The following is a 27,056-nucleotide window of genomic DNA, read 5'->3' as shown; positions in this document are numbered from 1 at the left end:
TTATTTTAATTCTCACAGTGAACCCTCTTAGTCATACGACTATCCCTGAAAGTCATTTTGGAGCCACAAAGCCCTCACTGTATGTCACTAACATGAACTGATTACTTAGGAAACCCACGTGAGGCCAAACCCATGGGCCCAGGAGGCGGGGTTTTAGGTTACTCGGAGCGATGAGGACAGGGGAAGGGGTCAGGCCTGGGGTCACTCTGTCGGCCCTCATGTTCCAGCACTTAGGGAACAGGGCACACAGAGGCACCTCACCGCAGCCTTTATGAGATTATTTTCCAGTAAAAGAAACAAGGAGAGTGTCGTGATTATTTCCCATTTTTACTGGAAGTTCATGACGGCCAGAAAGCGAAAACATACCCAACCTCAGACCTCCACAGCCCCAGGAGGCCCCAGGGCAACAGCAACTAGCAGGCCAGGGCCGCGGAAGCAATGTGCCCGGGCCTGGCCCCTCGCCTCACTGACCTTTGATGCAGAAGACCAGACACATCACAGCAAACCACCGAGACGAAAAACTAATGGCTGACCTCTGACAATGGTCTTGCCAATGCACAGACCTTCCAGAAAATGGAGGAATGATGCCTTCCAGGGCGGAGACTGTCCCTGTCACTCTGGCTCAAAGGTGACCCTGGTGACCCAGGACGGACCCCACACAGAGCTCATCACCTCTGCCGGGGACTCACGCCACATGGGGGACAGGACCACCCACGTCCCCTCCCACGGCTGCAGCCGGTCTCCGGAGTGGGCAGAACTGCTCGCCCACCGGCCTGCCCAGCACGTGCAGCAGGAGGCCGCCTCCCAACCTGCAGAGGGCTGGAGGGCGCCCGCACAGAGGCTGAGCAGCACAGCCGGGAGGGACCCGCCCCCCCCGCCCCCCCCCCCGCCCCCACCACGCCCCCAGCCAGCCCTGCAGGCCCACTGTGACCAGGACAGCAAGACCAGGACAGGACCAAGGCCCCTCCCATGTCTCCCACTGGCCCCGGCAGGCCCTATCAGGCCTGGGCAGGTAGCGTCTTGTAGGGGTTCAGGATGCCCTTAGGGTCCAAGAGGGCCTTGAGCTGCTGCATGAGCCGCAGGGCCTCGGGCGGCTTGCTGTAGCCGAGGACGCCCCTCTTCTTGAAGCCCAGGCCGTGCTCTGCGCTGACGCTGCCCCGCTGCTCGGCCGTCCACTCGTACACATAGGGCTCCAGGGTGCCCAGCACCGAAGGGCTGAAGGCCTCTGACGTCACGTTGAGGTGCAGGTTCCCATCCCCTGCAAGGACAGGGGCGCTGGGTCAGGCAGGGCAAGCTGAGACCCCTTCGTCGGTACCCCCAATCCTGCCCCTGCCCTCACGCCTGCTTCCTGCCCTCACACCACTGGCCACTGACCTGCAGTGACAGAAGTGGCCTGCTGGTGACCGCTCCTGTCTTCTGGGAGGTCTCTCCGAGTTCTCCCCTCTGTCCTCGTGGCCCTCTCTGAGGGCTCCCAGCCAAGAGTCACTGACCACCCGTCCAGCTGGTGAGAGCACCCGTGGTGGTCCCCAGACCCACCTCTCCCACGGTACCAGGAAAGCCCCATCCCCGCCCAGCCAACGCCTGCCACAAAGTCCTGGCTCCCAGCCTCCCCCTCAGGTCTGCTGGGGCCCGGCACTCTCTGGCCTCACTGAGACATCCAGATGCGCCCTGGCTCTGCCTCTGCCCACACGCACCCCCCTCGGGGGTCCCAAAGCAACGACGAGACACAGGATTAACCCGAGACAATGGGGGCAGGAGAGGGGGCTGCAGTCTGGCCGGAGGAGAGCCTGGTGCGCCCACCTCTGTGGGGCTGAGGGGAGGAAAGGGACAACACAGAGCAGCCGCCAGCGCCCAGAGGCAGGAGGGAGGCGGACTTGCCCACCATGAGGCCCTCACCCAGGAGGTAAACGTTCATTTGCTGGAGTGACCGCCATGCAAAGCCAGCATGGGAGCCACCGCAGATGCGCAGACAGGAGGCCCCCGTCCCAGACTCGGAGGTCAGGAAGGTGGAAAGGGCCGAGCAGAGCAGACGGTGCGTAGGGCCCAGGGAGGGCTGCCGCCCACCCTGAGACGCAGGGAGCCGGGGCGCCAGCAGGAGGGGCCCCTAGAGGCTAGAGCGGCAAACCCCAGGCAGCACAGGGGGCACAGGGGGCAGGGCTGAGGCCTCAGACCGATGACCCAGAGCTTCTCACACCCCACCTCCCTCCCTCCGGGTCTGTCAGGGGTAGGGAGCAGAGCAGGTACCCTCTCCCACCAAAGCGGTCCCACGGACGCACTCAGGGCAAAGGCACCAGAGCCCCACCAGGGAGCTGCCCGGGAAAGCCGGTCCACGCACACTGCCCGGGTATGCTCGGCCACAGCCAGAATTCACACCACCTCAGTGCTCCCGCGGACCTTGAGCTAAGAACGCAAAGATTAAAGAGGTTCCAGCTCGGGGACCCGGGTCCCCACCCCCACTCCTTCTCCCTGCACAAGGAAGTCACCCAAATAATTCCCACAAAGCCCTAAATACAGGAGCCCACAACAAAAATGACCTGCACACAAGGAAAGCAACCACCATGAGCAGGAGCCAGCAGAGTCCAAGGCACAGACTTCTGACCCTGTAACTTCCGGAAACTGAACACAAACGTGTCATATGTTAAGAGTAAGAGATAAAAAAGTATAAAGAGATAAAAAGAGATAAAGAGTATAAAACACTGAACAGGCAACGTTCTTAAATATCTAAGTCAATTTTCTAGAAACAGAAACCACAAATCACTGAAACATAACAGTCAATGGATGGCTTCAAGGCACATGACTCACGGCAAGAGATTAATGAGAACGTGAATCAAACATGGGAGCTTGATGCAGCGCCGGTCAAAGCCGGGGACAGCAAGGGACATGGGGGGACACGGGGCAGACAGGGCCGGGAGACTGGGGGACATGGGGGATTCAGAGCCGGGAACAGCAGGAGAGACACAGGGACCACAGGCTGCAGCCCTGGGGACACTGGGGGACATGGGGGGGGGGGGGGGGGGACACGGAGGAGTCAGAGCCAGGAGACTGGGGGACACAGGGAGTCAGATGTGAAGAGAGAAGGGGAGTGCAATTTCTAAAACCAGAGCCCAAAAGACTGCAGGCAGGATGTGCAAACGTTCACCCAGACAGACCAGTGACCCCAAAGCACCCCAAAGACAAAGGGAAAGAGAACACAACAGACTCCCTTTATGGGGGGAGGGCAGCATTCTCACGGGGAGCTGACTGCAACAACACGCGAGTCACAGACGGCAGGACGCCTTCACCCTGCAGACAGGACGGAGCCGTCAACCAGACGCGGGTGCGTAAGTCCACTGGAAACAAAATCGCAACAAAATCAATACATTGTCAGGCAAATACAATCTGTGATGTTCTGTCACCTACTGCCCCACACTAGTGGACACTCAAAGCTGAGATTCAGGGAGAGGCTGTGACACAAGACTGAAGAAGGACCGCAGGCCGGCTGAGCCCGGACAAACACGGAGCACGCGAGATAACATCATCTCTTTTCTCAGAAAAGAAAACTGAAATAGACCCCAAGAAACCGTGCGTGAACCAGGAGAGGACAATGACAATGAAAGTCACGGGTCTCAAGGTCCTTGCACCGTGTCAGTCGGGGATCTCGGAGAAGCAGAGCTGACAGGGTGTGGGCCCGCATACAGATGGGGAGCGAGGTCTGAAGGGAGCGGGTCACACAACTGAAGGGCCTGGCGGGGCGGGCCAGCAGGCAGCTTGGGTCCGAAGGCGGTGTGGAGGCAGAAGTCGCTCCTCCTCTGGGGACCTCAGTCTCTCTAAGGCCCTCAACTGATTAGATGGGGCCCAGCCACATTACGGAGAGTAATCTGCTCTGCTTACTGCTGATTTAAATATTAACATTATCCAAAAAACCCCTTCACGGTGACATTGAGGCTGGTGTTTGGCCGCGGCCCAGCCACACAGACACATAGAATTAGCCACTCCACAGTGTTTAGAAGGAGGAGGATAATGACACTGATTAACTTCAAACTCCGATAAGCTAAGGGTGCACGTGGCATCTGAGGCTGGTACGGAGGACAGACACACACGTACGATTCCCTAATTTGTAAGTGGGACAGGTTCAAATGAGGAAACAGAGTAGGCAAGAGAAGGCAGTAAGTTAGAGAAGAGAAACGCAGGACGGGAGGCCCACAGTAAGAGTGGGAGTCCCGGAGCCCAGCGGCTCCAGCAACGAGAGTGATGGCAGCAGAAGGGCCACCCTGAGCCGGAGAAAACTGAGAACGAGCAGATCCAAGAAAAGCCCCCTGCCCTCCCCGTCTGCCAGAGAGCAAGACACAGACAGGCCAGGGTGTCGCCCCCGCCCCCGGAAAGGAGAGCCAAGCCCCGGGCGGCCGTGGGCCCCGACCGGCCAGCCGGACCGCAGGGGTCTGCGTGGCGAGCCCACCATCCCTCCGGCGCCCGGTGCGCACACCCACCTCCCCGCACTTTGCCGTCAGAAGCCCAAAGTCGCCTGCCTTGCCTGGGACCTCTCTAAAGACGCGGTGTCCTTTGTCACGATGCTGCATGAGCCCCGGTTCTAACCGCCTGAGCCACTCACCGCTGAGCCTCCCTGGCGTAGGCCTGATGCACAGCCAGTGAACCTGCATGGTCTAACGTTCAGGCCCAGCCCAAGAACGTAGGAGGGCAGAGGGGACAGCTAAGCTTTCTCTCCCCTCCATGGAGTAAACAACATGCTCGAGTTTAAAAGCAACGAACGTTTATTTGTGTGTCCCGTGTCAGAAAGTGGTCCAGGTTCATTCTTCTGCATGTCGCTGTCCAATCTTCCCGGCACCACTTGCTGAAGAGACTGTCTTCATTTCACTGGATACTCTTTCCTGCTTTGTCAAAGATTAGTTGGCCACACATTTGTGGGTCCAATTCTAGGTTCTCTATTCTGTTCCGTTGATCTATGTGTCTGTTTTTGTGCCAGTACCATACTGACTTGATGATTACAACTTTGTAGTAGGGACTGAAGTCTAGATGAGACCTATCAAAACCCTAGAGGAGAAAACAGGCAACAACCTGTTTGACCTCTGCCGCAGCAATTTCTTACTCAACATGTCTCCAGAGGCAACAGAAACAAAAGCAAACATGATCTACTGGGACCTCACCCAGATAAAAAGCTTCCGCACAGCAAAGGAAACAATCAACAAAACTAAAAGGCCACCGATGCAATGGGAAAAGATATTTGTGAATGACATATCAGATAAAGGGTAGGTATCCAAAATCTATAAAGAACTTATCAAACTCCACACCCGAAAAACAATCCAGTGAAGAAATGGGCAGAAGACCTAAATAGACACTTCTCCAAAGAAGACCAACAGACCATCCAAAGACGGCCATCCAAAGATGGCCAACAGACACATAAAGAGATGTTCAACACGGCTCATCATCAGGGAAATACAAATCAAAGCCACACTGAGATACCACCTCACACCAGTCAGGGTGGCTAAAATTAACAACTCAGGCAAAACAGATGTTGGCGAGGATGCGGAGAAAGAGGATCTCTTTTGCATTGTTGGTGGAAATGCAAGCTGGTGCAGCCACTCTGGAAAACAGTATGGAGGTTCCTCAAAAACTTAAAACTAGATCTACCCTATGACCCAGCAATAGCACTGCTAGGAATTTACCCAAGGGATCCAGGAGTGCTGATGCACAGGGGCACATTTACCCCAATGTTTATAGCAGCGCTTTAACAAGAGCCAAATTATGGAAAGAGCCTAAATGTCCATCAACTGATGAATGGATAAAGAAATTGTGGTTTACATATACAGTGGAGTACTACGTGGCAATGAGAAAGAATGAAATCTGGCCATTTGCAGCAACGTGGATGGAACTGGAAGATATCATGCTAAGTGAAATAAGTCAGTCAGAGAAGGACAGATATCGTATGTTTTCACTCATATGGGGATCTTGAGAAACTGAACAGAAGACCATGGGGGAGGGGAAGGGAAAAAAATAGATGCAGAGAGGGAGGGAGGCAAAACATAAGAGATTCTAAAATACAGAGAACAAACTGAAGGTGGATGGGGGGTGGGAGAGAGGGGAGGGTGGGTGATGGGCATTGAGGAGGCACCTCTTGGGATGAGCACTGGGTATTGTATGTAAGCGATGAACCATGAGAATCAACCCCCAAAACCAAGAGCATCCTGTAAACACTGTATATTAGCCAACTTGACAATAAGTTATATTAAAAAATAAATAATAAAATAAATAAAAATTTAAAAAATAAAAAATAAAAATAAACCCACGAAGTTTTCAGCATTGAAAAACAAAAAAATAATAATAATAAACAAAATAAAATAAAATAAAACAGCAAGCGGCAAACTGTGTAACAAAGAAGCCCCAACTCCTTACCATCTACTAGACACGTCTAAGCCATAAGGATGGAAAACGGTCGAAAGTCCTGGGAAGAAACACATCGTGTCAGGAAAACAACTAAATGCAAGGAAGCCTGTGTCACTGCACAGTATCAGTCAAGGCAGGCTCCCAGGACAGAGCGATTCCGGGGCCCAGAAGAGCCTGTCGTGACAAAAGAGCCCACCTACCAGAATGACCGATGTGACCTCCCTCCATCTTCACCACTCACAGAGCCACAGAGCCTGCGGCCGCTGTGAGGCTTTCTGACCCCCGCTCAGTACACAGCACCCGGGCACGACCCAGCGCTCACACAGCAGGTCTGTGTGCACAAACACTGGCCCCCTGACCGCGGAGAACACGCTCTCCACGAGGACTCGGGAAATGTCAGGAAGCCGGGCCACTACCCGAGGGGCACACACGGTGTGACCAGGCTCACAGGCTTCTATGCAACAAACAACAAGTCAGAAATTTTAACAACAGCTAGAAAACTCCTGTACGTTTGGGAATTTACAAACACATTTCTGCCTAACTGATGGGTCAGAGAAAAGAGAACGGGAATCAGAAAGTACGAGGGAGGCTGGCCAGCGTCCACAGAGGAGGCTCTCAGAGCCGAGTGGGGCCGGCCTCGCCCTCCGCCCTGTCCTCTCCCTGGAGCCCGGGGCCGAGGTCAGGACGGCAGGCAGCTCAGAAACCAAAGGGCGGGAGAGGGCGAGGAGGGCCGGCGGGCAGCAGCGGAGCCGGGAGCCCAGATGCCCAGCAGGCGGCACAAAGCGCCCGACTCTGGCTCCCTGGCGCACCCTCCTGGCCAAGCACACAGACACCGGGGCTCCCGGGCCGGCGTGAGCAGGTGCTGGCCTCACGGACCCTCAGACATCACATGGAGTCTGACAGGTCCACACACAGAGACACTACTTAAGACAGTCACCCCTGGGGTCCGCGAGACTGGTGCGCAGAGAGAAACCTAAATACTTATGCTAGAAAAGAAAAAAGGCTGAAAATCAGGCAGAGTACTTGACTTACAGTCAGAAGAGCCGCAGGGCAGGCTCAGTGCAGAAGGGAAGGAGGTAATAAAGGTAACAACAGAAAAAAAGAGAAAACGAGGTGCAGCGGAAAGGATCAACGGAGGACGCGGTAGGACCGACAAGCGTGAGAAACAAGAGGGAGGCAGCAAAGAGGAAACCCCATCGGGACGGAAACCGGGGCCACCCGCGAGGGCCGACCCGACAGAGGAGCAAGAGCGGGATCAACAACTTTGTGCCAACAGGGCTGAGATTTACAAGAAACGGACAAACTCCCAGAAAGCAAACTTGGCAAGAGCACTCAGCCAGGACGGCCCCACGGCTGGTAAGGACACGGGTCCGTGCTCAGCCCCCCGCCACCCAAAACACAATACGCCTCCGGCCCTGAAACTTCACTGCCAGCTCCCAGGGGACAGTCAAGGAGGCGGTAACGCCAACCACTCAGACCCCGCTGGGCCCAGAGGGAGAGGCCAACGCCCAGCTCGGACACAGCGAAGGGACCTTACAGGATGGCCAGGCCCGGAAGGCCACCGAAAGAGCCCCGTGCAGAACAGAGGCACGTGGACCACGCAGGGTGCAGAGGGCCGGGCCGAGCCGGGCTCACCCGCGGGTCACAGCCCCCCTGCAGGAGGGGGTCTAGGGTGCACCACCCCACAACCACAGGAAACCGCGCCCGGGTCGCATCCGCAGACACAGAAGCAGCTTTCCACAAATCCAACACCCCCCTCGACTCACAGAGTGGGGGCCCGACTCCGCCTCTGGCCGTGACGCCATCTCCGTCGGTGGCAGGAGCCCTCGAGGAGCGGGCTCTGGCCCGGGGGCTCCAGCTGCACGTCCTTGCCCCCGGCCCTGGGTGAAGATGCCCTCCGTGCCCGTCCCCCAGCCCCCCTCTGGGAGCCCACCGCGCAGACGTGGCTTCCTCCAGGCTTCCTCCCTGAACGCTAGGTTTGCGAGCCCCGTGCCTTTGCCCGCCAGCGTTCCCGTTCAGTGGTCTGACAGACCGGAGCGTTTACTTCGATGTGGTCCCAGTTAGCAGCCCCCCTCCTGTGGTTTACACATCTGCGTCCTGATGAAGAAATGGTCCCCACTGCGAGGTCATCATGCTCTCGGGTCCTCTCCTTCACGAGGGAGAGTCTGAGCCACGCGGACAGCGCCACGGGGGTGTGGGCGGTGGCTGCCCCCAGCCCCTGGCCATTCTCACCGTCCTCGACGCTGGACAACCTCCCCCCCCAACCGCCCACTCTGGGGGCCACCAGCCGGCACCACACGCCCTGCCTCCGAACCACAAACCAGGTCCTTTCCAAAATACCCAAAGATCCATGAAGACAATTAGGGTTCTCCCAGGTCCCAGGTTCCCCCATCACTGCTGACCCCGGCGCAGCTCACCCAGGTGGCCGTAGCCCACCACGTGCTTGGCCCGCGGGCCGAGGCGCACGCGCAGGTCAGTCACAAGGTCGTAGAGCCTCTCGGTGGGCAGGGAGAGGTCGTACTTGTACACGTAGCCATCGCGGCTCAGCGCCTCCGAGATCCTCTCCCTGAGGGCCCACAGCGCCTAGGATGGACAGAAAACAGGCAGAGTCAAGGGCCGCCGCGAAGGGTGTCTATGCTGATGGCAGTCAAAACGCTGGGGCCTGGGGGGACTGGGACAGTCATGAGGGAACTTTCTGGGTGACGGAAGCGTTCTTGTGGTGATAGGCACGGGGATTTGATCCAAGAGCCAGTACCAGATGGGGCCCCAGAACGTGGCCATGGCTCGCTCGAGGACACTGCAGGTGACAGGGTGGGAGCTGGTTGGGGCTACCGGCAGGCAAGGAGCCAAGTGAAGGCAGGGTTGGGACAGGGAAGACCCTGCAGACGGGGGGGACAGGGCCACAGGGATACGCGGGCTGTGGGGGACCCATCACATCACTGCCCTTCCAGATAAATCCGTCCATGGGTCACTGCCTAGGCTTGCTGACCTGTCACCAGGGACACCTGAAGTCCTCACGATGGAGCAGAGGACAGGCAGCGCCAAGCAGGCCATCGCTCGGCTGCAGGGTGGTCGCTGTCCTGCCCTCCACGTGTCCCCCAGATCCAGGAAGCGTCATGGCAAAATTTCTACAAGTAAAGACTCGTGCCCTGGCTTTTTCACACGATCACAGTGCCAGGACCGCGCCCAAAGGAAGAACAACAGCCCCTCACTCCCGTGGACCCCTCGCCACCCCGGACCCCTCACCACCAGACAGTGTCCCGGCTTCCCCAATTCTGTCATCGGCGTCAGGGGTCACTCCGAGATCCCTCTGCCTCCGACCCTCAGCAGCTCCCTCCGCCACCTGCCTCACACGCACAGAACCCGGCAATGACCCCACACAGCCCGCTATGCTGCTGGACCGCGAGCTGGAGCACTGCAGGGCAGTCCGGCTGCCCACGGGCTCCTCCATTCACACCCACCACACCCTTCCGTGGCCACAGACCTGCCCTCCCCCCCCACCGCCGCCCGCCCACCCTGCCCACCCTGCCTCGGGGCCCTGGAGGACCACTCCTGCCTCTGTCCTGTCTTTGCTCAAACGCCCCTGCGGGGACATCCCCCACCGTGTCGTGCCCTGCCCAGCCGGCACTGCCCAGCTCCTCCGTTTGAGAACACGGCTGTGAAGCCAGCAGTCCAGACGGGGCAGGGACCGGCGTGGGCACACGTGGCGGCCCCGTGGCCGCTGCCCCCACAGGAGGAGCGGCGGCGACCCCACCCCAGCGGCCGGCTCTCGGGACTCGCTCTGAGCAGAAGCAGGGAGCACTGGCTTTCCCGCTGTCCTCCTGCTGCTCAAGCCTCGGTCGGCGGAGCGGAAATGCCCGCGTGTGCAGGACAGGGCGGGAGCCTCTGTTCTCACGGCCCCCGGGGCCTGCACTCCCACCACGGACGGACACTGCATTCAGGAAGAAGTAAGGGCGTGGAAACACCGGAAAGGAAACAACTATGCCTGTGGGCAGAGAACAGCTCCGAGCCGATCCGGAGACTGAAGGGTTTGCCCACGTTTCCTGCGCTGGCGCTGGCTGTGTGACACCGCGGGGGAAGCACAGGACGCCCCTGCCTGGGTCTCCCTCAGTGGTGACGTCACCCAGTGGAGACGACGGGGCCATAGAGGCGGGAAGACGGTCAAGTGCCCTGAGACCCTTCGTCAGGAGAGGGGCTGAGGCACTGACAGCGTCTGACCCCTTTGCTAAACATACAAATAACTGAAGAGAAAGGCTCAGCGATAAGGCGGAGAAAGGAACCCACTGAGCAGACCGCAAGGGCCGGCCTGAGACCCGCCCCGCTCACCCGCACGGCCTCTGCCCCCGCCCCTGGTCAGCCCCAGCCCTCCCACCACCCCGCTCCTGCCGGCTGCTCCCACACAGCGCCCCAGGGACCACGCTGCACAAACTGGGGAGGACGGCACACAGCACCCCAGTCCCCCAGTGACAGTAACGGTGACGATGGCTCCCACAGCCATGGCTTCCTTCTCCCTCCTTTGGCCTCAGAGCCGAATGATCTCTGGTGGCAACCTCAATGCCCTCTCCCAGGCAAGTGCAGCCCTCGAGACTGCCTCAGTTCTAGGCACACCTTCCCACGTCCCCTGGCAGCTCTTTCTGCCTTTTTTTTTAATTTTTATCTATTTTTGTGAGACAGAGAGAGAGAGAGAGAGAAGGTGTAGGGGAGGGGCAGAGAGAGAGGGCGACACAGAATCCGAAGCAGGCTCCGGGCTCCGAGCCGTCGGCACAGAGCCCGACGTGGGGCTCGAACTCACGGACCGCGAGATCGTGCCCTGAGCCGAAGTCGGACTTTCAACCCGACTGAGCCACCCAGGCGCCCCATCTTTCTGCTTTTGTTTAAGATACTGATGATAGGGACACCTGAGTGGCTCAGTCTGCTGAGTGTCCAACCTCAGCTCAGGTCATGATCTCACGATTCACGGGTTCAAGCCCCACATCGGCCTCGCTGCTGTCAGCGCAGAGCCTGCTTCAGATCCTCTGTCCTCCTCTCTCTGTCCCTCCTCCACTTGTGCTCTTTCAAAAATAAATAAAACATTTAAAACATAAAGTAAAATAACACAGAACATGACCGATAAAGACAGACACCCAAAAGTGTGCTTGCAGAGAGCGAGGGACACCTGCCCACATCCGGACAGCGCACACCCCGAGCCGGACACACGGCACCGTGCAGACGTCCTGCACCAGTTCAGCACGACAGAAGCAGGGAGGGGCCAGCGGCACACGCACCTTGACTTTCAGGTGGTCTGTGGCCACAGTCCCATCCGTCACCAGGCCGGAGCTCAGCACCTGCTCCAGGAAGTCATTCAGCTTCTCAGCATCATGGCCTGCTCTGGAGCCTGAGGTCTCGATCAGAACATAGAAGGGACTTTCTGGAAGGCACAGAAAGCAGGATGAGCAGAGGCGAGGCCGGCAGACAGACAGTCAGGATGGGCCTGGGCTGAGCGTCTCCGACAGCCCCGTGGGGCCATCGGGCGGGCAGCTCACACAGCAGGAAGCCTCTGCTCAGTTTAGAAATAGGTCCTTCAGGGCGCCTGGGGGGCAAGTCGGGTAAGTGTCCCACTTCAGTTTGGGTCACGATCTCACAGCTCATGGGTTCGAGCCCCACATCAGGCTCTGTGCTGACAGCTCAGGATCTGGAGCTGCTTGGGATTCTATGCCTCCCTCTCTCTCTGCCCCTCCCCTGCTTGCACTCTCTCCCTCTCTCAAAAAAATAAACATTAAAAAAATTATTAAAAAATAAATAAAAACAGGTCTTTCATGGGGCGCCTGGGGGGCTCAGTCGAGGAGCACGTGACTCTGGACCGTGGGGTTGAGCTCAATCCACGCTGGGTGTAGAGATCACTAAAAACAATAAACTTGTAAAAATAATCCTAAAATAAAATAAACAAAAAACAGGTCTTCCACTGGAAGAGAGACCACGCTCCCCAGAAACACATGAACTACCACATGACACCACGAAACCCTCAGCACTGGCGCCTGGATGGGGCCCCTCTCACAAAACCACACACGGTGGGGAGGCCACGGGCTAAAGGAGAGACCCCCAAGCCCACGTGGCCCACTGTGCCCGCAATGCTCAGCAGTTCGTGCAAAAAATGCACACTAGGGGCACTTGGGTGGGGGGCTCAGTGGAGCCTGAATTTCAACTCAGGTCATGTTCCCAGAGTCATGGGGTCAAGCCCCACATCAGGTTCCACACTCAGCACGGAGCCTGGTTGAGATTCTCTCTCTCCCTCTCCCTCTGCCCCTCTTCCCTGTATGTACACACCCATGATCTCTCTCTCTCAAAAAAGAAAAACGTGTACCGTTTACCCAAGATATCTTTTTTGAAGTTTAAAAAAAGGTATGTTAGTAACTATAAGAAAACGTTCAGCTTGTTTTTTCAAGGCTACTGTAAGTTTATCTTTACACTTGTTGAAATCACAAATAAACTCACTGAACCGCCTTTTCCTTCAGCACTACATTGTCCCTTCTGGGAAAACACGACAAGTTGGTCCTACTGTAAACAGAACAGTGTTTTCCAGAGAGTGGCTTTTTCCATGCTGAAATGCACATTCTGCTCTTAAATTTCTCACACGTCATAGAAAACACGGAGAGCTTTTACATTTCTATTGGCTCCTTTTCCAATTACAAAAGTAAAACATGATTATGAAAGGAGTCTTAGGGGCCCCTCGGTGGCTCAGTCGGTTGAGCGTCCAACTCTGGCTCAGGTCTTGATCTCAAGGTTCGTGGGTTCAAGCCCTGCATCAGGCTCTGCGCTAGCAACATGGGGCTTGCTTGGGATTCTCTCCCTGCTTCCTGGTCCCTCCATGCGTGCCCTCTCTCTCTCTCAAAATTAAATTGTTAATTGATGGACTTTTATAATTTAGAGCATAAAGATCTTTCCATATTTATGACTATTTTGAACTAAGTTGTGACCCCCAAATTCCCACAGTGAAACCCTAACCCACCCCCAACATGACTATATTTAGAGACGGGGCCTTTTGGGAGGTAATTAAAGCTAACTCAGGTCATAAGAGTGGGGCTCTGACCCCACTCGTAAGAAGAGGGAGGGGCACCAGGAACCCCACCACCACCACCACCAGGAAAGGCCACGTGAGCACAGAGCTCCGGGCCGTCTGCAAGCCAGGACGAGGGCCCTCGCCAGAACCAGCCCTGCAGCCTTGCAGTGCCACCATCTGTTAGGGCAGATCTCAGAGGTGAAAGTACCAGGATCTACAGGTTCCGAGGCACAGACACTTTCTGCAACGTGGTATCAGCGTCCCGTGTGCTGGTCTGGAATGAACCGGCTGGGATCTGTCACGGACAGATACTCCTCTGAGTCGAAGAGAAGCGTTTCTGACGAGTGCACCTGGGTTCTCAAAGGCCCCGGCGCTCTGGCACAACCGGCAGCACCGACGGGACCCGCACTGGGGGCGCATTTAAAACGCGCATAATCGGGGGCGCCTGGGTGGCGCAGTCGGTTAAGCGTCCGACTTCAGCCAGGTCACGATCTCGTGGTCTGTGAGTTCAAGCCCCGCGTCAGGCTCTGGGCTGATGGCTCGGAGCCTGGAGCCTGTTTCCGATTCTGTGTCTCCCTCTCTCTCTGCCCCTCCCCCGTTCATGCTCTGTCTCTCTCTGTCCCAAAAAAAAAAAAAAAAAAAAAACGTTGAAAAAAAAAAAACGCGCATAATCGGGGCGCCTGGGTGGCGCAGTCGGTTAAGCGTCCGACTTCAGCCAGGTCACGATCTCGCGGTCTGTGAGTTCGAGCCCCGCGTCAGGCTCTGGGCTGATGGCTCGGAGCCTGGAGCCTGTTTCCGATTCTGTGTCTCCCTCTCTCTCTGCCCCTCCCCCGTTCATGCTCTGTCTCTCTCTGTCCCAAAAATAAATTAAAAAAAAAAAAAAAAAAAAAAAAAAAAAAAACGTGGAAAAAAAAAAATAAAACGCGCATAAAGGAATTCTGCACTCAGCCAGTTGTGGCGACGCCGGGGCCACGGACACACCGACCTGCCCAGGTTCCTGCCACACCTTCCCAGGTTGTGGGCAGGACTGACGGCCTGCGAGCCTCCCCTGTGACCCAAGGCCCGGAGGGGGTGCCGCCCGCCAGCTGGGGTCAGTACCTTGCACCGGGCTGGCGAGGCGAAGGTGGTGCGTGACCAGCCACATGCACTCGGCATCCATGAACTCATACGCGGACAGGATCTCACCCAGCAGCCCCTTGCAGGTGGTGAAGGTCTGCAGGACCTCAGAGAAGCCCGGACAACCTGCAAAGGGTCAGAGCCTCAGGCCCCCGAGCCCACGGCCCCCGACACCCACCCCGTCCCCCCCTTACCGCGGCCACGCCGACCCCAGCCCCAGGGGAGGGCGCTGGGCGAGCTGGGCAGCCTCGGGAAGGTGGTGGGAAGCAGAGGGGCCGAGATGTAACGAGAACGCAGGGCTAGTGTTTGGGAACGGCTTCGTTGTAGCTCTCTTCCCACAACCAGCACCCGGCTTTCCGTGGGAAGTTCATCTGGGGCTTCAAGACACAGCCAGGCCCAGCACAGGCCCGGGTAGCTCGTCCGCCGGCGGCCGGAGGCGACCCTTCGGCAGGAGGGGTGGGATGCACGCAGCCTTTCAGAGGTGAGGCAGGGAGAGTCTGGGGGGGGGCGGGGAAGTGTGTCCTGCACAGCGCGAGGCTGGCAGGTGCCTGCTCTGCACATCCAAGGAGCACATGGAGGTGCCACGGCAGGGACGACAGGGCACGCGGGGGTTCGGCAGCGCTCATAAATGGAGATCAGACGGGAAGAGACTGCCCAGACGTGACAGGAGTGTGAAAGGGTGGAAAACACGGCAGAGCGAGAGCACACACTGGAAAGTTGTGTCGTGGGTTCAGTGACAGCCCTGAGGGACAGGAAGACAGGAATCTTCTAGAACTGGTGAGACATCAAGCCACAGGTGCGGGAAGCTCACGAGACCCACACACAACGCGCCCCAAATCACAGAAGACCAAAGACAAAAAGAAGACCTTTAAAGTGACCACAGAACAGAGCGCCAGAGTCCCCGGAAGCCACAGTGGCGGAGGGCAGCCGGCCTCCCCGTGACCACCAGCACGAGCCACAGGCCACACAGTGACGCTCGACAGGAGGAACAAAAACAAACCCAACGTGCTTGTGGACCAGTGACAGTGTCGTCACGGGGGGGGGGGGGGAGGGGGGGGAACGAAGTCACTGCAGACACAGCGGGGGACAGAGGACGCGTCACGAGGAGCGTGTCCCAGGTGGAAGGCCCGACGTAGGAGGCATGCTGCGAGCCGACGGGGACGGGCAGCGACAGGGCAGGCGGTGCGTCCCCACAGGCGTGACTGATTCCCCCACAGTAATGAACACACAAGAAATGACACGATCTCCCCCAGCATCTTCCAGCATAAGCTACTTAAACAGCGGACCAAACGGATGGAAGAGCCGAGCAAAGCCCCAGTTTTGTTACAGAATAAAGTGTGCTCTGCACCAAGACAGGACAGGGTCCGCTCCAGACCTTGCTCTGGGAACCAAGGCGGCCAGGTCCTGACCCCTCTGGGAACAGAGAGCGAAGCTGGGAGAGGCAGGAGCGGCCTCCCGAAGGGCCCCCACCCCTGCACCAAGGGCAGGGCGGCCGGAGGAGGCGCGGCTCCGAGCCGTCCACCCGGCGGCCGGCCCACCTACCGAGGAAAGCCACACTCACAGCCCTGGGCTTGGGCGGACACAAGATGGACACAGCCGTGATGACCCCCAGCGTGCCCTCGGACCCGATGAAGAGCTGCTTCAGATCGTAGCCCGTGTTGTCCTTCCGCAGGGTGCTCAGGCAGTTCAGGACCGTGCCGTCCGCGAGAACCTAACGGGCGAAAGAAGCAGGCTCGGCCCTCGGTCCCAGCAGGTTCCCCTCCCCGACCACCACCATGCTCGGTGGGGCGGGGGGGGGGGGGGGTGTTGCCGCAGCCCAGAGCCGCCTCAGAAAGCAGAGCCACGCACGGGCCCCCCCACCCCACCGCACCCCGGAGTGGTTCGGGAACGCGGGGCCCGGCGTTACTTAATCAGGCTGAAGGAAAGACTCATTCCCCCAAAGCCAGCAGACCCCTGAGGGAGGCGGAGAAGGGGGCGCAGCCAGGTGCAGCTGAGGGGGCATCGGGCCCACCCCCCCCCCCCCCGTGTCTCGACCTCACCCTGCACCACCCCAGCTGTCCCTGCAACCTGCACAGCGGCCCAGCAGCCCAGCCAGGACAGGGTTCCCGCGGACCTCACGGGAGAGCACAGTCCGTGCTGGGAGACGGCCAGGAGGGCCGGGGGGACACAGGACGGCGGACGGCGCCCCCCAGCTCACCGCTTCCAGGCCCAGGACGGTCCCGTGAAGCGAGCCGTAGCGCAGAAACCGCAGGCCGCCGGCATTGGTGGCCACGTTTCCCCCGATGTGGCAGCTGCCCTTGGCCCCCAGGTCCAGGGGCATGACGAAGCCCCTCTCCTCCACGTGACGGCTGAGATCCTCCAGGACACAGCCCGCCTGGCACACCAGGGTCCCTGCCGGGCGGGCAGAGCTGACTCGGGGCGGGGGGGACGGGGGGGGGGCTCCCGGCCCCACAGGAGCAAGGACTCATGGGGGAGGGCCCACAGGGGTCAGCCACCCGAGAGCCGTCCCCCCACAGAATCCAGACAAGGAAAAGGCATATGTCCCCCCAAACCAGAGAAGAAAACCCTCATGTACGCTCACCCTCGTGTGGGAGGGACAAGAGAGAGCAGTGTTCTCAGGAGGGCTTCGGAATGGCCGCCGGGTGGACGGCTCGGAGCCGCGCCTCCTCCGGCTGCCCTGCCCTTGGTGCAGGGGTGGGGGCCCTTCGGGAGGCCGCTCCTGCCTCTCCCACAGGAGAGGTCCCAGGGGACCCCCACCAGGGACACGTGACGAACCTGACGACAGTTTGTGCTTTGGGTGCTGCCGGCAGGGAGCAGGACGGGTGCTGTGCCCAGGGCCCCCACCACAGACATGTCATGCCGGACGGACAAGCCACGGGGCCACTGGGGCCACTGGGGCCGCTGGGCGGGAAGGGTCTGCACGCTGGCTTGTGCCTCAGATGGGGCACCGCATCCACAAGGGCAGACAGGGCCATCTTGGCCAGAAAAATGCCAGGGTCACAGGGACTCACAGCCCTCCCCTTCACCACGAACCCCCAGCACAGGCCCCCGAGTGACCAGCTGAATGATTCCCCAGGGCACACACACACCCAGAGGGCCGGGCGCACAGAGCGGGGGCCCCCGGGGCCCCGCCACAGGCCGGCAATCAAGGCACCCCGGGCAGGGTGGGCTTACCGGACATGTCGTGGAAGCTGATGACCTGGTTCATCAGGGCGGTGGACAAGATGACCTCATCGAAGACGGGCACGCTGCCCCCCACCATGCCTGTGTTTCCCCCCTGCGGGTTCACGGCCAGGTTCCTCTCGTGACAGTGCCTGAGACATGCACAGGGGGCATCAGGGCCCCCCGTCACGCACAGCGTCATCCCTGCAGGACAGCACGCAGGCCAACACCCGGCTGTGAGGCCACTAAACCTTGCTTCCGTACCCTCTCTCGTTGGCCACGGCCCAGATGGGGGAGCCTCCTGGGTCCCCACGTGGGACGAGTCTGAGGAGGCCCGTGTCTGTCACAGACTGCACGGAGCGCGAGGCCGGCACTTTCCCAGATGCCAGACAGGGTGGCACGCGAGGGCGCCCCTCTTCGAACAAAGTGCCAGTGCCGGCCGCACCCCTGTTGCTCCCCAAGAGCCACTCAGTTCCCAGCCCCCGGGCTCCTTCCCCCCCACCCCACCACGCTCCACACACGTCCACGTCACGGTGGCACTTCATCCACGGCCAGGCTCCAACTCCGCAAAGGCCTAAGCGGAGGGCCCATAAGGGTGTGGCTTTGCAGAAGGAGCGCACCTGCCCGCGGGAGGCAGTCCACGCACGCACATCACGTGGGCCGCCCTGGCAGGTGGAGAGCCCCCCGCGGTGGGCTGACGGTGAGTGTGCGTGGGCCCACGTGCGCTCACGGAGGCCATTCCGAAGCCGCGGTTACGTGAGCGTAAAGGTGCACGGCCCCGCTGCGTGCTCTCTGGCAGCTCCGGGAGGCCAGTGAGCCGCAGAGCACCGTGGGGTGCACCCCCTCACGCACTGGACGTGGCGTGGAAGAGTCAGCGCTGGGGGCACGACGCGAAGTGAGTCAGACGCAGGAAGGCAAACACTGTATGATCTCACATGTGGAACCCAGAAAACCAAACGAACAGAAACAGGCCCACGGAGGACAGAAGGCTGCCAGCTGGGGGGGGCGCGGATGCAGAGGCACAAGGTCACGGTTATAACGTGCATCGGTCCCGGGAAGGAGGCACCCACGGGAAGTCAGGAACGCTGCAGGGACCGTATGGGGACCACACGTAGTCACGAGACCACCTGCTAACGGGTAAAACTATCAAAACACGGCGTCATCCCCCGCAGGCCAACAGGACACTGCACGTCGATTACACTCCAACCTCAAAAACCGGCGTGGGAGAATAATCAGCATCTAGAAACAGGCGCGGACACGGCCAAACGGGGCAGGGGGAGAAGGCGTCACATCACAGACACAACGCAGTAACAGAAACCACACCAGGGCAGATGAAACAGAATGTCATCAGCGGTTACTTCTGGAGGGAAAACACTGGTTGCTTTTGCAGTATTTTCCTTTATGGTTGTCTATGTTTTCCAACTGTTCTAGAATAGACACGACGGTTTACTGACATAAAGCCATCAAAGAACGCTGTTTGCACGGCAAGGCCAATCCGCCGCCGGATGTCCCCAACCCCCCCCCCCCCCCGCCCCAGTCAGCTCCAGTCCGCGGGTGAGGCCCCCGCCCGGGGCGGGCTCCATACCTGAGGATGTGGGACACCTCCTCTGTCGTCCGCGGCCTCAGCAGCAGCACGCTGCTCCCTGCAACGCCAAGGAGCACGTCACACACGGAGGGCAGGTCAGTGTACCCTCCGAGCGACGCTCCTCTGGGGGGGCGACCCGCAGGGCACCGTTACCAACAAGCCCACAGACCTCAAGGACGAGAGCGGGGTGTCAAAAATGGGTCCCGTCTCAGCCCGCAGGGGGGTGGGGGAGACCCCAGCATCCACGTCCAGGCCCGGACCCAGGGCAAGGGGCGCCCGCCAGGCTCGTGATTCCCTAACCGTAACTCTCTTGTGCGGAGACACTTGAGACTCCAAGTCTCCCGTCGCTGCCCACGCCTCCACCGCCAGTGCGAGCTCGGGGACGGTCTGCCAGAAGAGGCCCAGTCCATCCCTCGTGCATCCCTCCACCTGCCATTATTAGCTGACTTTCCACCCACAGAGGGGCTGCCCTTCCCTCTCACATACTTATTCGATCATACCCATGGGGCCTCGTGGGCTCTTACTGGATGCACCAGCTTACACACCAGCCCTCTGCTGCCACGACTGGTCTGACGCCCAGATGTGGCGGCAGGAGCCCCTCCAGGCCAGCCCGTCGGTGTTCCTGACCACTGCCTCCCCAAGATGGTCAAGCTCCTCTCTGCCCCTTTGGCTTTGTTAAAAGTACGGAAGTAGGCGAGGGGGCTTCAGAAAGGCAGGAGGCACGCTTCACACGGGATCCTCCCATCGGTGACTTTTCACGGAGCCTCACCATCTGGCTGTAGTTTTTATCTTGCTCCCTTTTTTTTTAGGAAGGAGTAAGTTTTTTGGGTTTTGTTTGTTTCTTTTGTTTTCTTGAGGGAACTCAGGCACACATGGGGGAGAGGGGCAGAGGGGGAGAGAACCCCAAGCAGGCTCCTCATTCGGCATGGAGCCAGACGAAGGGCTCAGTCCCACAACCCTGGGATCACGACCTGAGCCGAAGTCAAGAGGACGCTCAACTGACGGAGCCACCCAGGAGCCCCAGGAAAAAGTAAGTTCTGCATCTTTATTATCCTTGTTTTATTTTATTTTATTTTATTTTATTTTATTTTATTTTATTTTATTTTTTATTTTTGAGAGAGGGGCTGACAGAGCTCGAGCAAGGGAGGGGCAGAGAGAGAGGGAGACACAGAATCCAAAGCAGGCTCCAGGCTCTGAGCTGTCGGCACAGAGCCCGACGTGGGGCTCGAACTAACAAGCCGTGAGATCATGACCCGAGCCGAAGTCAGACACTTAACGGACTGAGCCCCCCAGGCACCTTTTATTATCCTTGTTTTAAACGTAATTTAATTACATATCTATGTAACTTAATTTTTAGTAATGGATGTGTTTTACAACTGGTCTGCAACAGAATTCTAAGAGTTTTTTTTTAAGTAGGCCTCACGCCTAGTGTGGAGCAAGCACAGGGCGTGACCTCTCGACCCTGAGATGAGGACCCGAGCTGAGATCAAGAGTCGGATGCTTAACTGACTGAGCCACCCAGGTGCCCCTCTAACAACTGTTTGATAACTGGCTGTCCAGAGCCAGGACAGGCCAGCTCCGGCTCACCACTGCCCCAAGGCTCCAGGAGACCCTGGGATTGCGGGGACCACCTGATGACACGGGCCAGAGGGAGGCAGCCGTGGAGGTGCTGCTGGCTTATTTCCGCGTTTTCTCTCGGAACGTGTGGGAGGAACCCAGGAAGGCATCTTCAGGCAGACTGCCACCAAGGTTCACTTAAATTCAGCTGTGTCCCCGTCTCCTTTCTTCCTTATCTGTGTGGAGACTCACGGGTTGAGGGCTTCATGAGAGGAACAGAAAGGGGGAAAGCAGGAAAGGCTTCGCTGCAGAGGGAACAGCGCCAAAGCTCTGGAGGGGACGGGACAGGGAGGAGTGGAGGCTGAAACCCTCGGCCCCTCTGGCCATCCGCTCTCATCCTTGGGCTAGAGGAAGCAGAGTGGGTGGGGCACAGACACCTTTCCTTGGTCCAACCAGCATAACTAGTAGTAGGCTCGGGCAGAGCTCCCCTACCCGCCCGGCTCCCACTGTCCCCCCCCCCCGGGAGTTCGTGACTCAACCCCCCCCCCCCACCCCGGGGAGAAGAGTGCCCTGAGCGGGAGTGGCGGGCAGAGCCAGGATCCGAAAGGGGATCAGGGTGATGGAGGAAACACAGGATTACCAAATCATCCAAATAAAGTGCCCATCAGGGCAGAAGAGAGGGCGTTTCCCCATGTGGGCCCCTCTGCCCGTGCCGGCAACGGGAGGGGGTAGCAAGCTTCCCCAGAGCCTGCCACCTGGGCCCTCCGTGCCATCAGCACCTCCCAGACGCTGTCCTCAGCTTCCTTGACACTCCGCTCAGGGAGGATTCTTTTCTGTTCTAATTCTTTCATTCTTTTTTCTATTTTCTGTTTCTCTAGCAGCTCATTGTTGTGAGTTACCTCCTTGAATTGGAGAGGACACATGGTTCCTACACCTTCGTAACCTGCCAGTCTCATCCACCAAGGCCGTGAGCTCTGTATCTGTAAGATGCGCGTGCTTTTTCCCTCCGTTTAGCTGTTCAGCCTGCACGTCTGCAAATCCCTCCGTCCGTTGAGAGCCACAACCGGCTGAGCTCAGCGAAGGCCTTCGTCGACGCCAGATCCGTGGCGCTGCCATCTTGGCATCCTCTGTGCCGGTGTCACATCCGGATTCTGAAAGCCCCTTGGCATTCGGTTTTCATCAAACAAACCATGTCTGCCCTCCAGCCCTGCTCCTTTGGGACAGCACAGTCCAGGGACCCTGGCCACCCGTGAAGACCCTGCAGGCTTCAGTCACCTACTGCAGGGATCCCAACGGTGTCTGTGTGCCCACCCTATGTGTCGGGGCCTGCTGAGGGCACGGAGAATGAAAACAGGCAAGATGTCCCACTCTTGGGACATTTACCTCGTAACGGGAGAGGAAATGCTCTAATATGTCAACAGCAGGCACCCACAGAGAGAACAGAAAATCATCAAAGACACGGCTTGGGGACATGGCCCAGGACTGCGGGAAAGGGTGTCTGAGTGGAAGAGGCCCCAGAACTGCCCAAGCCAGCAAAAGCCGCACACGGGTCAGGGCAGCACAGCATCCAGCCCGCCGTCTGCCAGCAGCTCCCTCACCCAGCGGAGAGCCACGGTCGGCCCAAGTTCTCGCTGGGGCAGCCGTTTCCTGTGGCTTCTGAGCCTTCTGCCACCTTCTCCTTCCACCATCCCGACTCCCCGGCAGAAGCTGGCTCCTCTCCCACACTCTGGATGCCACCGGGCTTGCGGGACGGAAGGCACCCACCTGGCCCACGGCCCCTCCCGGGTGTGGGAGACCGCCCTCCGTGAACGCACGTCACCCACCACAGCAGACAGACCCCAGGGCTCCCAACTGCCCCACAACAGACATGGCCCCGAGGGCTCCCAGCTGGCCATCAGCAAACCCGGGACTCTTCTTTCCACACGCACACCTGGCACCCGAGCCCATCTCTCCTGACGGCCCCTTGAAGACTCACGCTGTGAGTCTTCTCCGAGCTCCTCCGGGCTTCCCTGACTGGGCCGTGAAAGCCTGTGCCCCACGCGGCAGCCACGGTCAGGCCACGGGCCCCTCTCTTCCCAGGGCCTCCCAGTAGCTCCCCATCGGCTCAGGGGAGAAGCCAGGACCCACACGGCCCTAGAGGTCTCGACGACCTAGCCCCTTGCTCTCTGACCTCCCCTCCCCTCCCCAACCCACCGCAGCTGCACACAGGTCTCACGAGCCCACAAACACGCCAAGCGTGGCCTTGCCGAGGGCTTTGCACTGGCGATTCCGGCCCCGGAACACCCTCGTGCCCCGAGAAAACCGCCTGTGCTGGCCTCCCGGGCCCTCACGGCCACCTGGCGTGCAGCCCACCCCGTTCGTGCCCCTGTCCCTCAGGTCAGCCTCCTGTACGTCTTCACATTTGGGACCCCCAGACCCGCACTCGGTGAGGCGCTCACTAAATCTCTGGGATTCACCTCTGAGCAAGTGACCTAATGTTTGGGCAAGATATTTAATGACAGCTTCCATTTCAAATAAAGACTATGCTTTAAAAAATTATGAAGCTCTGGGGTGCCGGGGTGGTTCAGTCAGTTAAGTGTCCAGCTCTTGATTTCAGCTCAGATCATGATCTCACCATCATGGATTCGAGCCCTGAATTGGGCTCTGCACTGACACCGTGGAACCTGCTTGGGACTCTCCCTCTCCCTCTCCCCTCCACCCCTCCCCTGCGTGCATGCTCTCTCTCACAATAAATAAACCTTTAAAAAAGAATCACGAAGCCCTAATCAGCATTTACTGGCTGTATCTTCTATACAACTCCAAGATTAAAATGTTAAAGTGTAGTTTAGTTTAGAGCTGCTTTCTCCCCCAAAGAAAGCCACGTAAAGGGCTATTTCGAGAAAAATTCAACAAACTATTTCAGCGGACACCCACCGCGTGGACGCTCGGAGGTGGGCTGGCTGCAGTGCCAGCCTCCCGAGTCAGGGTCTCGGCAGCGGGGGGTCCCCCACGCAGGCACACACAATGTGCAGCCTTGCAGGCGGACAGGCCGTCCAGCGTGAGGCTCCTAGGAAGGGCCCCCAGGGGACAGCCCGCCCTTGCCCAGGTTGAGGAGGCACACGGTCTCCATCCCAGGCACCGTTTCCACCCGCTCTGGAGGCCCGGAAGGAAGACACCCCAAGCCTCGAGCACCAAGCACACTGGGTTCTTACCTCCAAGGTGGGAGCCCCTCCCCCGTTTATGGGCAGTGGAGCTCAGGTCCATCTGGCCAAGGGCCAGCCAGGCAGCGGTGCCAAGCCGGGATGGGGGCCCGGCCCGGCTGAGCCTGGGGTGGACAGCACTCTGTCCTGCTTCCAGGAGGAGTGCACGTGAGCCTGCAGACCCTGTGCGGGTGGGGGGCTCTCGGTGGGGCCACGTCACCCCTGTGGGGTCCCCACTTAGCAGGCAGGGTGGGGCTGGGAGCCCTGCTACTCTCAGGCGCTTGGCCCATAAAGAACAGGCCAAGGACTTCCCATGTCTCCAGCCTCCTCACAGGAGCCGCCTACGTTGCCTGAGCCCACACCCTAATCCCAATCGCTCAAGACCACGCACCGGTTCAAGACGCACAGTATTTCCCAGCTGCTGTGGACCCTCCTCGGAGTTCTCCCCACCAACAGCACAGCCCTTGCAGGGGCTAAGTCCAGGCCCAGCCTGCAGACAGGGCTGCCCGGCCCATCCAGGCATTATGTATTTAAATACGTTACTTCGGTATATAGCAACCCAGGCCTTCCTAAAGAAGGAAGAAAGATACACAACCTAACCTTATGCCTTAAAGAGCTAGAAAAAGAGCAGCAAATAAAACCCCAAACCAGCAGAAGACAGGAAATAATAAAGGTTAGAGCAGAAATCAATGCTATCTAAACCCCCCCCAAAAAACAAAAAAACAAACAAACAAAAAAAACCCAGAAGAACAGATCAATGAAACCAGAAGCTGGTTCTTTGAAAGAATTAACAAAATTGATAAATCCCTAGCCAGTTTGATCAAAAAGGGAAAGGACCCAAATACATAAAATCAAGAATGAAAGAGGAGAGATCACAACCAACACAGCAGAAATAAATACATTACTTCGTGGGGCACCTGGGGGGCTCAGTCACTTGGGTGTCAGACTTCGGCTCAGGTCGTGATCTCACGGTTCGTGAGTTCGAGCCCCAAGATGGGCTCTGTGCTGACAGCTCAGAGCCTAGAGCCTGCTTCGGATTCTGTGTCTCCCTCTCTCTCTGCCCCGTCCCTACTCATGCTGTGTGTGTGTGTGTGTGTGTGTGTGTGTGTCTCAAAAATAAATGAACATTTGAAAAAATAAACAAATACATTACTTCGTTGTAAACTGGTTGTCTCCTAGGTCTCTTCAATACTACAGCAAAGACGTCGTGCTGGGTTTTGATCATTGTCTGAGTAGACGGGTTACGTTACCGCTGAACACATTTCAGGAGAGAAGAGACTTACAAAATCTTTCTCATGGGAAGGGTATGCTGGGTCTGGACGGACGAGAACCACCAAGCAGGTGCCCAGGCGTGTGCTGGTGCGGACAGGTGTGGTGAGAGGAGGGAGGCAGGGGTGGCCAAACAGCAGCCCCACACCTTGTCCCAGCGACATGCCAGGGGCAGAGGGTCCACGTCCTGTCCCTCAGAACCTGTGCACCTGACCTCATCTGGATAAGGGTGTTTGCACATGTAATTAGACCAAGGATCTAGAGACGAAATCATCCTGGATTCGGGGGGATGACAGGGGTCCTTACAAGAGAAGCAGAGGGAGACCTGAGACACAGACACACATGGGGAGAAGCCACGTGAGGATGGAGCCGGAGACCCACGGAAGCCGTCACAACCCAGGGACGCCCGGGGCCACCAGGAGCTGGACAAGGCAGGAAGGAGCCTGCGCCAGGGCCTCTGGAGGGAGCACGGCCCTGCCCATGCCTTGATCAGACAGACTACATCCTGTTGTAAACCACCCAGTGGGTGGCTGTTAGGGCAGCTGCAGGGACCGGCACACCCCCCTCAGAGCAGCCAGGGGACACTGCTTTTATTCGCAGATGTCACATACCACCAATAAACCTCTATGAATTTTGTTCTCAGAACACTTTAAAACCACAATACAGCTTTTCTTCAGTGTAAGAAAGGCTACGTGGGGGCACCTGCGTGGCTTAGGTGGTTAAGTGTCCAACTTTAGCTCAGGTCATGATCTCACGGTCCGTAAGTTCAAGGCCCACGTCGGGCTCTGTGCTGACAGCTCAGAGCCTGGAGCCTGCTTCGGATTCTGTGTCCCCCTCTCTCTCTGCCCCTTCCCCTGTTTGTGCTCCGTCTCTCTCTCTCAAAAAGTAAAAAAAAAATAAAATAAAAAAAATAATAAAAATTTAAAAAAAAGAAGGCATATGTGACAGTCACCCCGTGGTCCTCTACCCGGAGCTCAGTGCTGTCTTATCTCCTCTCACTGCTAGCACACACCGCCGTCCTCCTGAGGGACACGGTGTGCACAGACCCTCACTCACCTCGGACCATTCGAAGCCAGTCCACATTTGAAGCCTCCAGCACCTCTGGGTCTGTGATGACCCTGCCGGGGACGATGCGTTCAAAGGCTGCCAGGTCTTCCCCAGACACCACGGAGAATGGCAGCCGCTTCACAGGGTAGCGCTCCCGGGTCAGCATCACCTCCGGGGCCCGGGGGGACGTGGAAAAGCCACTTCTGTAGACCCGGGGGCTGGTGGCCGTGGCTCCCCACGGGCTGCCCAGCCTGGGGATCCTGGACGTCCCTGCCCATGTCCTGTGCTGCACAGAGGCTCCCAGAGTGCACGCCGCCTGCCGCCAGAAGCGCCACCCAGGCTGCACCAGATGGGGTGCCATCGCCCTTGCCCTACAAAAGCAAGGGATGGGACCTGTGACTCTGAAACACTAGGACCTGGGAAGAGGCAAGCACCTGCCCGGAGAGGAGCCCGAGGCGTCCAAGTCCGGGCCAGGTCCAGGAACAGACCTGCTGTCCAGGGGGGAGGCGGTCCGAGAGCAGGGGCGCTGCCCTCGATCCTGACCCGGGCTGTTTTCCTGCAGGACCCCCCTCTCGGGAATGCCCTGAGTTGCACACCTGGCTGGGAGCCAGCTGCGCCACCCTCTGACAGTCTGACATTTGCCGTCACAAAGCTGTCTTTTAGCCCCTCGCCCTTCAGGACTAAACCAGGCCTGAAGACACGAAAAGGGGTGGAAGCCACTGAGTAC

At 58.5% G+C, this 27,056-nt stretch overlaps 1 protein-coding gene across 2 annotated transcripts; it reads right to left on the bottom strand.

Annotated features, from left to right (window-relative positions):
* Nucleotides 1–908: 908 nt before the first annotated feature.
* On the bottom strand, nucleotides 909–27,056 carry D2HGDH (D-2-hydroxyglutarate dehydrogenase). 2 transcript variants are annotated; one of them, XM_042995957.1, is made up of 10 exons: nucleotides 26,818–27,056; nucleotides 26,339–26,700; nucleotides 19,278–19,335; nucleotides 17,705–17,844; nucleotides 16,728–16,921; nucleotides 16,073–16,241; nucleotides 14,513–14,656; nucleotides 11,643–11,785; nucleotides 8,796–8,961; nucleotides 909–1,258 (listed from the first exon to the last, which is right to left on the bottom strand). In XM_042995957.1, exons 2-10 carry the CDS (start codon nucleotides 26,688–26,690, stop codon nucleotides 999–1,001), a joined length of 1,626 nt encoding a protein of 541 aa, XP_042851891.1. In that variant the 5' UTR covers nucleotides 26,691–26,700; nucleotides 26,818–27,056; the 3' UTR covers nucleotides 909–998. The 2 variants fall into 2 exon arrangements, with proteins under 2 accessions (XP_042851891.1, XP_042851892.1); XM_042995958.1 differs by lacking the exons at nucleotides 19,278–19,335; nucleotides 26,818–27,056 and having other exon boundaries at nucleotides 26,339–26,425.

This window comes from Panthera tigris, chromosome C1, assembly GCF_018350195.1.
Source record: "Panthera tigris isolate Pti1 chromosome C1, P.tigris_Pti1_mat1.1, whole genome shotgun sequence".
NCBI lineage: Eukaryota > Metazoa > Chordata > Mammalia > Carnivora > Felidae > Panthera > Panthera tigris.
Note: the sequence above shows the minus strand (reverse complement) of the source record. Positions and strands in the feature narration are given on the sequence as shown.